The 14,256-nt window shown below is 46.6% G+C and overlaps 2 protein-coding genes across 6 annotated transcripts; one reads left to right on the top strand and one right to left on the bottom strand.

Moving 5' to 3' along the window:
* The first annotated feature begins 928 nt into the window (after positions 1 to 928).
* On the top strand, positions 929 to 8,453 carry LOC144735934 (galactosylceramide sulfotransferase-like). 2 transcript variants are annotated; one of them, XM_078618520.1, is made up of 4 exons: positions 930 to 1,114; positions 2,095 to 2,685; positions 3,018 to 4,602; positions 4,879 to 8,453. In XM_078618520.1, the coding sequence occupies exon 3, from the start codon at positions 3,067 to 3,069 to the stop codon at positions 4,204 to 4,206; it is 1,140 nt and encodes a 379-aa protein (XP_078474646.1). In that variant the 5' UTR covers positions 930 to 1,114; positions 2,095 to 2,685; positions 3,018 to 3,066; the 3' UTR covers positions 4,207 to 4,602; positions 4,879 to 8,453. The 2 variants fall into 2 exon arrangements, with proteins under 2 accessions (XP_078474645.1, XP_078474646.1); XM_078618519.1 differs by lacking the exon at positions 2,095 to 2,685 and having other exon boundaries at positions 929 to 1,114.
* LOC144735935 (carbohydrate sulfotransferase 9-like) lies at positions 4,886 to 13,509 on the bottom strand. 4 transcript variants are annotated; one of them, XM_078618522.1, is made up of 4 exons: positions 13,421 to 13,509; positions 11,928 to 12,694; positions 10,428 to 10,867; positions 4,886 to 7,670 (listed from the first exon to the last, which is right to left on the bottom strand). In XM_078618522.1, exons 2-4 carry the CDS (start codon positions 12,103 to 12,105, stop codon positions 7,239 to 7,241), a joined length of 1,050 nt encoding a protein of 349 aa, XP_078474648.1. In that variant the 5' UTR covers positions 12,106 to 12,694; positions 13,421 to 13,509; the 3' UTR covers positions 4,886 to 7,238. The 4 variants fall into 4 exon arrangements, with proteins under 4 accessions (XP_078474648.1, XP_078474649.1, XP_078474650.1 ...); XM_078618523.1 differs by having other exon boundaries at positions 11,928 to 12,052; positions 12,613 to 13,502; XM_078618524.1 differs by having other exon boundaries at positions 11,928 to 12,049; positions 12,613 to 13,502.
* Positions 13,510 to 14,256: the final 747 nt, after the last annotated feature.

Below are 14,256 nucleotides of genomic sequence, written 5' to 3'. Positions count from 1 at the left end.
TCTGAGATGGCAATCATATCATGGCCGACCCACGACTATAAATAAACCAGGACATCAAACACGCGCCCCGGGAACCAAACGAAGTTCCACAAACCTCTTTGGACTAATGTAGAAACACTCGTGATGACTACGAAGGACGCCAGTGATTCGTGGCCCGAAGAACTCATTGATGATCTGACACAATCACCGAGCTTGTGGCGAACAGCAATCTGTTGATCACATAACCTACCAAAAGTGAATGTTGTGCATTGGGGAACATATGCTAACAAATATATGCAAAGCGTATTACATACAACATATACGTGCAGAGTTCATATCCATAAACCATTGCTCAAAAACTTTGCCGATTTTTGTTGCCTTTTGAAGGTATAATTGACAAACGTGTTGAGTGATTCGCTATTTGTGCTGTTTGTGTTGTTTGTGTTGTTTGTGTACGACTGCCGATGTAGCAGATATCGCTCGCCACTGATGTTGACGGTGGCCATGAATTGAACTCAGGTTGTTGGGTTCGTAGCACTGTGCTGCATGTTATCTGTGAGTTGCTGGATGGGGCACATTAGTTTTCCCAGCCGTGTATGTATGTTTGCTTCTTTCATACCGTACGTAGCCAACCGTGCTAATCGGAGGTGCGGCCAAAGTAGGTCATGCGAACCAACCACATAAAACACGTACGATTTCAAAATACACTGGTTCCTGAAGTGACCGAGTGGTTCAGAGTGCATTATTGGACTCGACACCGTTGATAGCCTGGGTTCGAATTCTGGTTTCCATCGCTTGCGATTAAACCCGGTTCTCATGTGTTGTTGATTTATGGTGTCAGCCCGCTGAGCGCAACGATAACTGAACTAAATGAACTTTGAAACTACAAGATTAACGTTATGGCTCTGACTACATCGTATAGGTATCGGCTCAGGTGTAATGAACGAGCATCCAAATAAATGCACGGCCAAGCCAGTCACCCACCATTGACTCCGCGGTGCTCTCTCTCTCTCGAGAGAGCGGGGTTGGGACTCACGGCGCTCACCATGGGCAACCCTCGCACCATCGTTTTGTTCTTCACGGCTCTCTTGGTGGTTTGCGCCTTCACCATTTTGGTGTACCAAGAGTTGGCAAGGTCAGTGAGCCGCGCTTTGCTGCAGCCGCATGGACATGCAGCAGGGCCGTGTGTTCAACGGCATAGGGGCTTGACGCGCACGCAAACCGATCGGAGTGAGGAGTTGAAGTGTCACCGAGTCTGTTATCGTATTCAGATTCATTGTGATTTAGGACGCCTTTAAAGTCCACTGTCAAGCAACTGCTGGACGAAGGACTCCGCCATGCCGCGTGTCGCCCACGATGGTTGTTTGGCCATACTTCACCACGCAAGTCAGCGCGGCGTACAGGGTCGTTTTGAGATGTAACTCGCCACTGATGCTTATCACTGAGCCATCGCTTTACTCCAGATAAATGGTATCAATCGATGTATAGAGTATTAAGCTCATGCTACATGCATCGAATCACGTGTGTAATAATCTGTAATTTGTATCAGTGCCAGATTAAGCTAGTGTGGGGTCTGTAGCATATGTTATAAAGGGGTCCTAAATACAAAAACACAAATATTAAAGCAACATTTTTGAACTTGCATAGTAAAATAAATTTATTTTTTAATTTGTTATACAGCCAGATAATATGACAAATCGCTAACCTTAAACACCTAGTCGTTCAAACAAGTTGAAGGCAGTATAGTACTATAGTAATAGAGCAAGTGCAGATTCGCTGAACCGGAATTGATAGCTTGAAAGCATTTCGCGTGGGGCCCTTGAAGGCGCGGGGCCCGTAGCTACATATGTAGCTACTTGTGCTACGAGGATAATCGGCCCTGATTTGTATGCCTTTTCCAAATAAGATATAGTGGCTGCAAGAGGCTCATGTGACAACAACTGCAGCCGCTAGTGGCCGCTATTATAATTAATCAACGCTTGAATCGAATCACACCTTTAATCTGCTTTGTAGTTTTGATTTATTCAATAAAACACACTGCTGTATTTTATTATATATTTTTAAAATAATCGTTCGTACAAAAGATATGTTATTATGCCTTTCACTGCGTTGCAGATTGAACTCAGCGGATGCGGAACAATGTATTAATTTCAATGAATCTCCAACTGATGGTCTTCGTGCCAACAACCGTGTCGACTGCTGGGGTATAGCCCTTGTCCTGAGTCGAGCAAAAGGCGAAAAAATATAAAACGGCAACAATATATTCGATTTACACAAAAGCTTTGGAAATCGGAGACAGTCTTCCTGAAATCGAGACGGCCTCGGTCAATTCAGGACGTTGGGAAGCTCACAAAGAGATCTGAAAGCCGATGTAGTGAGGCGAAATTTATCGCAGTGTAGACACTAATTGCTAAAAATTTTAGCTTCAGCAGAATTTTGTCCATTAAGTATTACTCGAGCCACGAAATGTCTGTATGTATGTTCAACTTATTTCACACCGTATGTTGTCAGCCGTGGTAATCAGAGGTGTAGGTGAAATACAACAAACTAAGCACAACACGTATTTCTAAAGAAATTCGTTGTCAAATGTAGATTCTTTTAAAGCGCGTAGCTCCAGTGGCTTCCTAATATCGGAAAGAAGAGCGTTCCAGATGGCAGCAGAAGCGCATCTGAAAGACGCGATGCGGTGACCGTCTTTGTTCAATGGTGAGCCAGAAGCCGCTGCGAGAATGAGTGGAGTTCGCGTGATAAGAGCAGGGGGGCAAGGATGGAGCCTTGTAAGATGCCTTCACACAAGGCGTAGTGTAATATAACGGGGCACCTCCGATTAGCAGGGTTGGCAATGTGCGGTGCGAAATGAGTCCAATATACACACGTGTTATTATCCCTACCAAATACACTGCATTACAATTTAAGACACGATTACGATTGACTTTGACATAATCTTGAATTACAAAAAACCCTTAGATCTAAGCAATGTCCCCTTGTGTTCAATAATCTTCATTTTCACTTTCACTGCCTCCTTTCCCCATAAACAGCTCAGGATGGCGTCGCTGGACATTCCAGAGATCCTACATCTTGTGGTTCATGGCAACCAAACCAGAGTCAGTGGAACTGGCTTCAACCCCCACCACACCACCACGCACCACCAAAGAAGTGTGGATGCCCCAGCCAGCCCAGACGACAGTGGTCTTCCTCAAGACGCACAAGACTGCAAGCTCCACCTTCCAGAACATCATCTACCGCTTTGGCGAGAAGCACAACCTAACGTTCGCCTTCCCCACCCAGGAAAATCATTTCAGCTACCCAGAACTCTTCAAACGCACATTTGTGGCCCAGCATCTCCACGGCAATCATGTTTGCTATGACATAGTCTGCAACCACATGCGCTTTCTGGCGGAAGAGGTGGCCAGCGTTGTAAAACCGAATGCTATGTACCTGTCAATTGTACGTCAACCAGAGAAAAGTTTTGAGTCCGGGTTCTACTACTACCAGAACTATGCGCAAGCTTTCATAGCAGCAGCACACAAGAGCAAGGGAAAAGACCCATTGAGGACTTTTCTTGAGAATCCTGAGAGGTTTTATGTTGCATCAAAGCAGTCCGCAGCCTATGTGAAGAATCCTATTGCATTTGATTTCGGATTGGACGCGAACGTTGATGTGTCAAGTGACACATTCCGCGCGGCGTTAGAACGAGTGGACGCCATTTTTCATCTCGTGATGATCGCTGATCGATTCGATGAGTCGGTTATTTTAGCGAAGGAGATGTTGCATTGGGATATGGATGATGTCGTCTACTTGTCCTTAAACAAGCGACAAGTATCCAGAAAAACTGGCAACAGCACACTCCAGGGGACTGACCCCACGTTATCAAAATTAATAAGGCGTTGGAACGCATTAGATGTCGCCCTATACGATCACTTTAACAATCGCTTTCAACGCCACGTAGATGCCTTTGGCAAGGAACGCATGCGCAGTGAAGTGGATACCCTGAAAAAGATGTGTAATATCTGGCGAGAGCTGTGTGTGGAGGATGAGGTGGAAGCGAGTAAGATAAACGAGAAAATGCTGAAGCCATACATGCCCGAGGTAGTAAAAATCCTGGGCTACAGAATAAAGGGGGGATTAGATCAAGACACACGGGAGCAGTGCCTCCGACTGTTGATGCCTGAGCTCAAATTCCACGAAATGCTCTTCGCGAAGCAACAGAGCCATGAAGGGAGATGATGAGAAGCTCACTTTGCCCTCAATGTCCACATCTTCACATTGTGCCACTGACACCATTTGCTGTACATGCACGCGGCATTCTTCATTGCACCGTGATGTTTGTACATTCTACAGCAAACCCAGGAGCGCAACTGTGGTTGGGGCTATGACGTGGCAGCGGTGTGCGACGCATCGGGGCCGAGTCGGCCACATGGGGAGCCCCGAATTAACGGATGAACAAGTAGCAACAATGTTAAGAACATTTATTCAAAAAACGATTCCAACAATTACTGAACACCAGGATTTTTTGCTGACATTCACATGAAAGCAAGACGCACGATAACTTAAATGTATGTATTGTACCTTTAAATCTTTGTATTACTACTGTCACCAAATACATGGTGCAACTACAATAATGTACATATACCAATAGGGTTTTCCCCTTTTTTCTGGCAACAAAACTGACACCTTTTGCAAGGAATCATGTCTACATTAACCGCAATACTTGCAGTCAAATGCAAACAAAAACACAATACTCTGGTAATTTATGCATTGTCTTTGAAACTGATTGGTCCACACCAGAGACAGCTTTCTTTGGAGCCTCGTCTCATATGGTGTTCGACCAGATGACGCCAAAAGGCGCACAGTTCAAGACAACGCACTACCAGAGTAATAAGGGCTCGGGGTAAGCAGCTACATATAGTTATAGCCTAAGATATTACTGTATACGGGTAAAAACATCTGGAGCTGTTTCAGTACAAGTGTGTCGGGAGAAAGTAGGGGGGCCCACAGTCCGATCTTGCATAGCCCCCCCCCATCTCCCCCCCGCCCCGCTGAAGCAGGTCGCTGTGGCCCTGAGCAAATCCTTGCCCATCGTGGGGGTCACGTTCTAGAAAATACAAATAGCCGCAATCGGCAAATCCACGATCCGCAAACTCAAAAGCAAATGGGAAAACTCGAGTTTGATTCACAGTTTGTAATGTAACAGCCAACCCTCCTTTTCCTTTATGTTACCCTACATCAACCCAATAATTTAGCTGGAAGTAGTTTGAATGTAACATTTGATTAATATTTTCTAGTGTTAAATAAAACTTGTCCGGTGAATGGTTAGAACGAAACACGTGATAATGGGAGATAACGTGTGTGGCTGAACCTCACACTGCCTCCTGACCGGAGGCTGGGAGCACCGCGTGACCTGGGACCCGCGATGGGCCGTTTGGGAGGCGAGATGGAGCCGAGAGGGTGCCCCGTGCGGTCTTCCGCGGCAGCAGCAGCAGCCGCAGCATCACGAGCAGCGCAGTTACGATGCGTCTAGCAATCTCGCGGTCAACCAGTGCCTCACACAGAGGCGCGATCAGCGAACTGGGCCTCTGAATTTGGCGTGAAACCGCAAAACCGCGATCGCTAAACCTGCGAGAAGGAAAGGGTTTTCTGTATTTAAATATTCACAAATCTACTTTACTTTTAGGTATAATTTCACTATTTAGGCCAAATGTTTAATTCCAATATCTTGTTTTAACATGTGGCGTTCTTCCATAAGGATGACATTGATCAGGAGATTTATAGTTTGTTAACAGACTTTACTTGTTTGTATATATGTATAACTTCTTTCGCACCGTACGTAGCCAACCGTGCTAATTGTTTGGACAATTATTGTTGTTTTTATTCACGTTAAGGACGATTAAATCAAAAGCTCATGTAGACTGCTAGGCCCGAAGCTTGCAGGATCTATGTAGTCGTGACGTTCTCCCGCTCCTTGGATCGGATGAGTGTCAGGTTTGAGTCAGGTTTGCCCTGAGCGTGTTGTCGTTCTGTTTGGCGGTGTTCATCTCTGTCCTGTCGCGACAATCTACATTTCTCATGTTCTGCTGCCCCCTGGTGGCCGTTGTGGGCTCGTGCGTTTGTTGTTGTGAGTGGTTTGATCTTCCACGAAGCTCATGGTCCACCCTAAACCGCATACACTGCACACAAAGCATGGCAGTAGATGCAGATACCTGATGCACAAGTGGAAAGTTAAAAAGCCTTCCGGGGGCGTATGGGCGCATTGTGTCTCTGACGCAAGCTGGGCAAGGTGGTTCAGAGCTTAGTAAGTAATAGGATGTTAAACTGAATCCTCTACGACACTGCAAGCCAGTGTAGAGAAACCAACAGGGGCGTAAGGCGATCTGAAGGTGTTCTTGTTGTGATACGAGCAGCCGCATTCTGAACATGCTGCAGATTGTTAAGCACCTCCTGAGCCACACGAGGGGGCGAGCTGTCGCGATAGGCTGAGAGCCATACATTCATTGAGACTTGGAGATATTTGTAGAACGTGGGTGTTAAATTCAACAATCAAACATTATACCATTTCTGTACTGGTTTAAGCTTCAGCCAACATAATGCTATCCTGCAATGAGCGAGTAGATTCGCGAAGAGTTATAAATGAATAACATTTACACTGTATGTTTAATTTTTTCGCACTGTATGTAGCCAACCGTGCTAAATTATAACAACATTTGAAATTATACATTTGTAACGGTAATCATCGAGTAAAATCTGATTGGTTGTTTACGTGAGATAATGACGTCCATTGAGTGGCTCAAACATTCTGGATCATTGCTTTGACCTTCTCAATCTTGTCCTGAAGGTGCTTGACGTAGTCTCAAGGGAAACGTGGAATCTATTGAGTAAATTAAGCTGAGAATTATTCTTCAACTTATTGGTGAGTGAGCTGAATCAATAGTAATTGGTGTGTTTATATTTGTGTACACCACGTGACAACTTATTTCGCTGTGTCGGATGGTACAAAGGACTTCTACTGAAAGTATTGGTCTGCTCACTGTGGTCATCTCACGAAGTAACCCAACATAAATGATTGAATTCTAAATAGGGGAGGGGGTGTTTGTCTCTTTTTTCACGCGTAATTCTGGATATCCATATACAGTATATCTGAAAGCATATCTGTGTATCATACTACAATATATTAGAACAACGTTTGACTGGCTGGCTGGAGGGACGGAGAGTGACATCCAACTGACGCGCACGCTGATAGCTTAGCTGGAAAACAAATATGACTATGCACGTTGCTTGATGTTGATGCCGTGGGGCGGAGAATAGTTGAAGAGCTTGTAGTCTTCGTAATAAAACCGGTACAGCTTCCACCTCGCTTCAGTGCTGAGCTGTGCCAGGTAGCTGTGAGTCACGTTGGCCGAAGAGCGCTTGTTCTTTGGGTGGGAGTAAGATATCCAGCTGGGCGCCCCGATCTTCGCCAGCAAGGCGGCCGCGTCGCGCTGCATGGTCTCCAGCTTGCCGATGAAGTTGAAGTGCAGCAGGCAGGGCTGGCACAGCTTGTGGACGGGCAGCCAGTGCACGTCCTGGTAGAGGGCCCAACGAGGGTCCAGAATGAAGCTCACAAACTCGGAAAAGGTGACGTCGTGGCCCTGAAGCAGAGACTCTCTGCTCGGGTTTTTCCGGTAGCAGGTAATGATGTACCGTCCGTAAACTCTCTACTTTCACGCACACACGTGGAGGAATGGGGGGGGGGGAGCAATTTTAGCGATGGAAAGACAGACTTGCTTCAGTGATGCACGACTGTGCTGTAGCACAAGATCACGAAGACACATTTATAATTGGTCGATTTATCTCGTTTGCACCTAAGATCAATTAACCCCGAGCTTTAGCCGCATTGATCCTGGATAGTTCATGAATTGTTGACCACCGCCATGCACAGCCAGGTTGTAACGGGCTGATGCAGGGCTACATGTATAGAGGTGTTACGGAGGGCAAACAAACACACTGGGCGTGGTTATGCCCGTACACCGAGAGGTGCTTACATCCACGTCCGCACCGTTGAGCCTGGGGGGCTAACACGGAGCTGGGATCCCCCACGGCCCCACCCCTCAGGGGGGAGTTGCTATATAAAGCGGTGAGCCGGAGGGCTCGGGGTTCAGTGTTTAGCCTTAACCAGCGAAGCAAGAAGACCTGCTAGATAGGCCCTGGGACTCCCCTGGATCGCTGTCCTTCTCAGGACCGACCAGGGCAAGCCAGTGGCGTGGCCCCAAGAGCCCAGAGCCCATGCTCTTGTAAGAGCCGGTCTGGGGACTCAGGGTGCCGTAATCCCAGCTTAACCAGAGCTGGGTTAGCTAGCCTCCCCTAGCCCTGTAGTGGAGGACCTAGGAGTAAGGCTAGCTGTGACATAGAGTGTTGATCTCCCTGTTAGACGGGTGAAGGGGCGTTGTACATGTCGGCCTGTTATGTACTCTGTGCTTAATAAATAAGTGTGCCTCCAACTACGTCGTCCAAGTCTCCTGGAACCTACTGCACATGTATAGAGCAGCAGATTTCAGTACATAAAAAAACAGTGTTGTACGGCACTTCGTTAGAACTGCTTTTTGTGTTTAGTTTGCTGTCCTTCCCCCGCAACTCCGATTAGGACGGTTGGCTACGTGCAAAAGAAGTACAACACACACACACAAGTTCAACACACACACACAAGTTCAACACACACACACAAGTTCAACACACACACACAAGTTCAACACACACACACACAAGTTCAACACACACAAGTTCAACACACACACACAAGTGCAACACACACACACACACAAGTTCAACACACACACACAAGTTCAACACAAATACACGGAGAAGCCCACCGCCTTCACCAATGCGGACTGACCAGCATTGGGACGTATGGTCAAATAGCCCCCACAATCTACACTTCATGGGGAGGCCCTCATCCAGTAGTGGATTAACAAAGGACTTGCACGTGCGTCTCGTTATTATCGTTGCTCAAGTGAACACATAACAAGGTAAATATTAAATTTCCCCCATTCATGGAGCTGGCCAAATATGCCAGTATAGTACTAGAGAGGTGAGACAATTGTTGGCGCCCACCACTGGCTGTCTTCCCGCTTGTATGTGGGTCCCCGTACCTGCGTGCGATTTCTTTGTGCCGCGTTACAAATTCTACAGCGGCATTTGAGATGCGGTACAAGCAGCATTCATTATTCTGCTCGCAGCACATTCTCTGCTCGCAGCTACATATCTAGATGTCCTTTACTCGACTTTGTGAGCCCAACAATGGATTTGAAGCTTTCGTGACTGCAAGGATTCATACTCTTTGTTAATTTCGGTAAAGTGACGTAGGTTAAAAAAGTAAACAAATAAATTAAATCACGACGTTTCGGAGGCAACACAAGCGTTCGTCTTCAGGTGAAACCGTCACAGCAAAATTGCTGTATCAAGTGAAGAGAAGTCCCAAGAGGCACGACCTTAAATACTGGTTAAGGGGGGAGGAGCCAGGATGGGCGCGGGAGAGGAGGAGTTGTGAGATGGTCAGTACTGCTGCTGGAACTGAGCCTTTGTAATGTAGATGGCAGAAGTAGATAAGCAAGCTAGGATTAAGCCGCCTTTTGTTATGCTGCTGGGTGGGTAAAATTCAAAGCAGGTAACCAAAGTAAAAAAGAAGCTGTATATAAGGTCGTTCCTCTTGGGACTTCTCTTCACTTGATACGAAAGCTTGTGTTGCCTCTGAAACGTCGTGATTTAATTTATTTGTTTTCTTTTTTAACCAACGTGACTTTACCGAAAAAAACAAAGAGTATGAAGCCCAAGAATGCTTCGTGTGTCGTTTGATAATCACACGTAACAAATACTACTGTAATGTGGCACTTTTGTGTAGATTGATTTAGGGTAGTATATTTTGTCCGAAGTGTAAACGGAGCAGAGCTCACTCCCCCTCCTCACTGTGGGAAGGGAGAGAGGCGCGTTCAAGAGAGGCGCGTTCAAGAGAGAGATGCGTTCAAGAGAGAGATGCGTTCAAGAGAGAGATGCGTTCAAGAGAGAGATGCGTTCAAGAGAGAGATGCGTTCAAGAGAGGCGCGTTCAAGAGAGAGATGCGTTCAAGAGAGAGGCGCGTTCAAGAGAGAGATGCGTTCAAGGCGAATTTGTTTTGGGGGCCGCTAAAAATATTTTCGGAGAAACGAATCCCTGATGACAATAATGAGCCCATTAGTGGGGAGGACGTGGGACGTCTCTCTTCCAGTGTGCCCTGGTAGTGCATTGACATTCGCTCTTGATCACCTGCTATCATCACAATATCATGATCTGCTGCTTATAAATTATCTGACAAGTTCGAACAAAAATAAAAATCAGTTCCTGTATGCTCATAAACATAGCAATGGACACTTACATAATCAATCCTGGACAACTCTGGGTCAATTTCTGTCGCGAAAATGCTGTCCCACCGTAACACGGACCTGGTAGTAGTCGTTTTTCATCAGAAACTTGTCCCGGTAGGCAGACACGAGTCGCTCCATGGGCTCCCTCACAAACAGCGCCGTTGTGTAGCCATCCAGCCGCGAACGCTGACCGGCGGCGTCGAACTGTTGCAGCCTCGTGTAGTTCTGGTTCTCCTCGTGCACCTGACTCGACGGTATCGTCATTGATTGGTTGTCCCCTCGCGACAGCGCCAGGATAATCCTTTTCCAATTGGTGCAGCCGACTTTGGGCACTTCGCAATAGAGCAGCGAGTAGCGGTCAACCACGAAGATGCGGTACAACCTGTTTTTGTGCAGGTCTGTGTACAATGGTGGCAACCTCGTCCTGTGGCTCGCCTCGTGTTTTCTGCACACTTTGTTTAGAGTCGCGAGCCTCTGCTGCTGTGATTCTTGCAAGTCCGTCGCCTTCAGTGTTAGCCCTGAGGGTGTTTTCCGGATTTCAGGCGCGCAAATGCACACATACAAAATGAAATAAGAGCAAATGTGATGTGATGCTTAAACGGCTGCCTTATGGCAGAAACATATAATCTGTTGAACAGATAAAGGGCAACTGTCCTGTGGTGCCCTCAATGATGGAAATAACTTCCTTTCCATGTTTTAGAGTAGCAAGGTTAGATAGCATCATGAATGAAGACAATGGAAATAACTTTAGGCTAGAATGAACCACAATAGATTTAGATAGGTCTGGTCTGGTCCGAGGAGCGGAAAGAGAAATGGCGCAGGACAGGGCAGCGTGGGGAAGGTTGGCAAGGACACAGCGGCCCCCACGTGGGTGGGACGAACGCGTGGGAGACGAAGAAGAGGTTTGGTCTGGTCCCGTAAAGAGAATGACACCAATCAGGAATCCGGCAAAAGCAATGGGCGAGCAGTTGTCGTGAATGCGACACGAAGCACTTGTGATGGCTCAGTGACGGATTCAACAATCTGTGATCCATCTTGACAGATACTGTATCATTTTATCGAGGAAGATACTATTTTCTGAAAACCGATGCATTTTATAGAGATACATCAAATACGAACAATTTTTTGCAACAGTTTCTTTATTTTAAGTACGAGTGAGGCATTCGTAGTGCCTTCTTTGGGGAACTGTATCCAGCTTAAATACGAGTGCTCATCCACGATGTGCTTTTCAAGCAGTCATGGAAGGCAGTATACACACAATCGCCACCGTCCCTCAGAAATTCACATGGGAGTTGATCTATCTCACTTCAGCGCTTTACATGGTTAGATTGTGTAGGATCTATCTCCGCACCTATCCAGCAGATGGCATTTTTGCCAGCCACTCGCTCACAGCGGCTAGCTACTTCGATGTGGTGGCTCTTGCGCATTATCTGGGCCAACCTTCGTCATTGCGAAACAGCACGCGGCACAACCTGAATACGCACTTGAGAATTAAAATGTGTTTAATGTTTTGTTTTGCTGACACAGCTTTCTCCAACACCAGCATCCACGCACCGTGGCTCGTAAGAGCTCTCATACCAACTTGGAGTGGGTGGACGTCCATGAAGAGAAAGGGCACCAAGATGCCACTCCCCATAGCCGTGACCAACAGGAGAATCGTGCACTCCTTCATATCCATAGCGCTGGTCGCGCACCTCCACCTGCTTGAAACGTGGTGTGGAATTGATAGAGACGTGGCATGACAAGCTAGCTCCATTATAAAGTGTTCGGGTCACAGCTACAGGGGAGCACATGCGCTTATGGTGGAGAATAATGCAAGACAGAGGGACAACAGAATACGACATCTGAAAGTGGAAACTGTCCGCTATGCTATTCAGAACCAGAATCTTTATTTAGACAGGAGGAGGAATCCGATGAGCTATGAAGCTCTTTTTCACAGATGTCGAGTAGGGGCGCGGGGTCAGCGAGTTACATCAACAAACAACGCAAACGACGATATGAGTGCACGATAGAGAAAAGGGAAGCAAGTCACTAAAATAAATAAATGCGAGTGAAGTACAAATTGAACAGGCACATACATTCCTCCCGATTTGTCAACACTAAATGCAAGTTTGGACAAGGCAGAAACACAACAACCACAGACCCCCAATTACAGTTCATATTGAAATCAAACTTGGATACACAGCTCAGGTTCAAAGTGACAAATGTGTCTGTATCTGGCACGAATCTTCTGCTTCAAAATATTTTTTGAAGGAAGACTTACGATGTTCAGGGAGTAAACAAGGTTGCTCCAAAACGTTGGTGCAGCAGCGGCAACGTCTTTGTCACCTGTTCCAATTCTTGTTCTGGGCATAATTAAAAGACAGTGAGATGGACGTCTAGGGTTTCTTGGGTTTGACAATGGGGTTAATGAATAAGAAAAGTACAGCGCAAACTTGTCAAGCAGGATGTGAGATTGGATTTTACGTAGAGGTCACAATGGTCGGTCCTGTATGGTACATCCAACGCAACGCATATGAGGTCAGGATAACACATTCTAGTAGATAAAGTCATTTAGCATTGGACTTGCGATCCAGAAGACTACGGTATGATTCCATCTCGCAGTTGAGACAATGGGAGGAAGTTTATCAAATCCCCACCGCCTCTGTGTACAGAGCAGCATGAATATATAATGGGTACTCGATCATCGACCGAAAGGTCGCGTGTGGTGGGGTAAAGTGTGGGTACTCTCACCTCCATGAATGTCATCTTGCCAACGAGGAAGAGTCGGCCAAAACACCCACTCGAGTTTCTTTAGCGCTCCCTTCAGCGTTAGTGTTCCAAGCAGGGACGTGAGCAGGCAATAGCAGCGCCTTTACGTCTACCCAGAGCCGTCCCTAGGGCACGGCGAGTCAGGGTGCCCGCCCCGGGCCCGCGCTTTGGGGGGACCCGCGCTTTGACGTCACGGTGTCAGACAAGACTCGGCTTTACTTTGAAGGCCCCGCACCCTTCCTACGGACGGCCATGCCTTCACCTACACAAATACCAACGAGATCCCAGAAACATTGTGTTCAATGCGATGGGTTTCTCACCTCTGCGGTCCCTGGACGAGAGGTTGCAGGCAGATTGTGATAGCCACCAGCACACGCACTGTGATGCTTGCGACTGGACCGATGCGTCACCAAGCTATGAGATGTTGTGTCTCTGCATGCTCTATTTATTGCTGACAAAAGACTGGGGGGAGGGGGAGTGGATTCATAGCCTATTAGCAAATACAAATCTAGATATAATGTAAATACTGTTTTGGTGGTGACGTTCGTAACTAAGCAAATAATGAACACCCTATGAGGGTATTTAAATACGTTAAGATGACGTTATCGCACTTTAGCAACATAACTTCACGTATCGTGAGCATAGGCATAGGATTGGGTGGAGTATTTGATGCATCTTTGCCTGGCTAGATCACCTGACCACACAACAACACTGAACGTTATACTCTTAGTTCTTTCGGTAAAGTCACGTAGGTAAAAAATGAAATTAAAATTAAGAAAAATAAAACAATAAAAAAATACAAAATCACGACGTTTCGGAGGCAACACAAGTCTCCGTCATCAGGTGGGACCGTCACAGCCAGATTTGCTGCATCAAGTGAGGCAAGGATTCAAGATGTAAGCCCTTAAATGCAAGTTGAGGGGGAAGGAGAGGGGGGGGAGCTTATCAGAATGTGGTAGCCAATGAACGTATCTGATAAGCTCCCCCCCCCTCTCCTCCCCCCTCAACTTGCATTTAAGGGCTTACATCTTGAATCATTGCCTCACTTGATGCAGCAAATCTGGCTGTGACGGTCCCACCTGATGACGGAGACTTGTGTTGCCTCCGAAACGTCGTGATTTTGTATTTTTTATTGTTTTATTTTTCTTAATTTTAA

The sequence above is a fragment of the Lampetra planeri genome, chromosome 58 (genome assembly GCF_965212315.1).
Source record: "Lampetra planeri chromosome 58, kcLamPlan1.2.h2, whole genome shotgun sequence".
Lineage (NCBI taxonomy): Eukaryota > Metazoa > Chordata > Hyperoartia > Petromyzontiformes > Petromyzontidae > Lampetra > Lampetra planeri.
Note: the sequence above shows the minus strand (reverse complement) of the source record. Positions and strands in the feature narration are given on the sequence as shown.

Excerpts from the sequence above, each read along its gene's own strand:
- LOC144735934 (XM_078618519.1), top strand. The coding sequence starts at position 939 with ATGCACGGCCAAGCCAGTCACCCACCATTGACTCCGCGGTGCTCTCTC. Across the intron at positions 1,115-3,017 it reads GTGTACCAAGAGTTGGCAAG|CTCAGGATGGCGTCGCTGGA; the intron begins GTCAGTGAGCCG and ends CCCCATAAACAG.
- LOC144735935 (XM_078618522.1), bottom strand. The coding sequence starts at position 12,105 with ATGGAGCTAGCTTGTCATGCCACGTCTCTATCAATTCCACACCACGTT. Across the intron at positions 10,868-11,927 it reads CGTCCACCCACTCCAAGTTG|GGCTAACACTGAAGGCGACG; the intron begins GTATGAGAGCTC and ends AAACACCCTCAG. Across the intron at positions 7,671-10,427 it reads TGAAAAACGACTACTACCAG|AGAGTTTACGGACGGTACAT; the intron begins GTCCGTGTTACG and ends GCGTGAAAGTAG.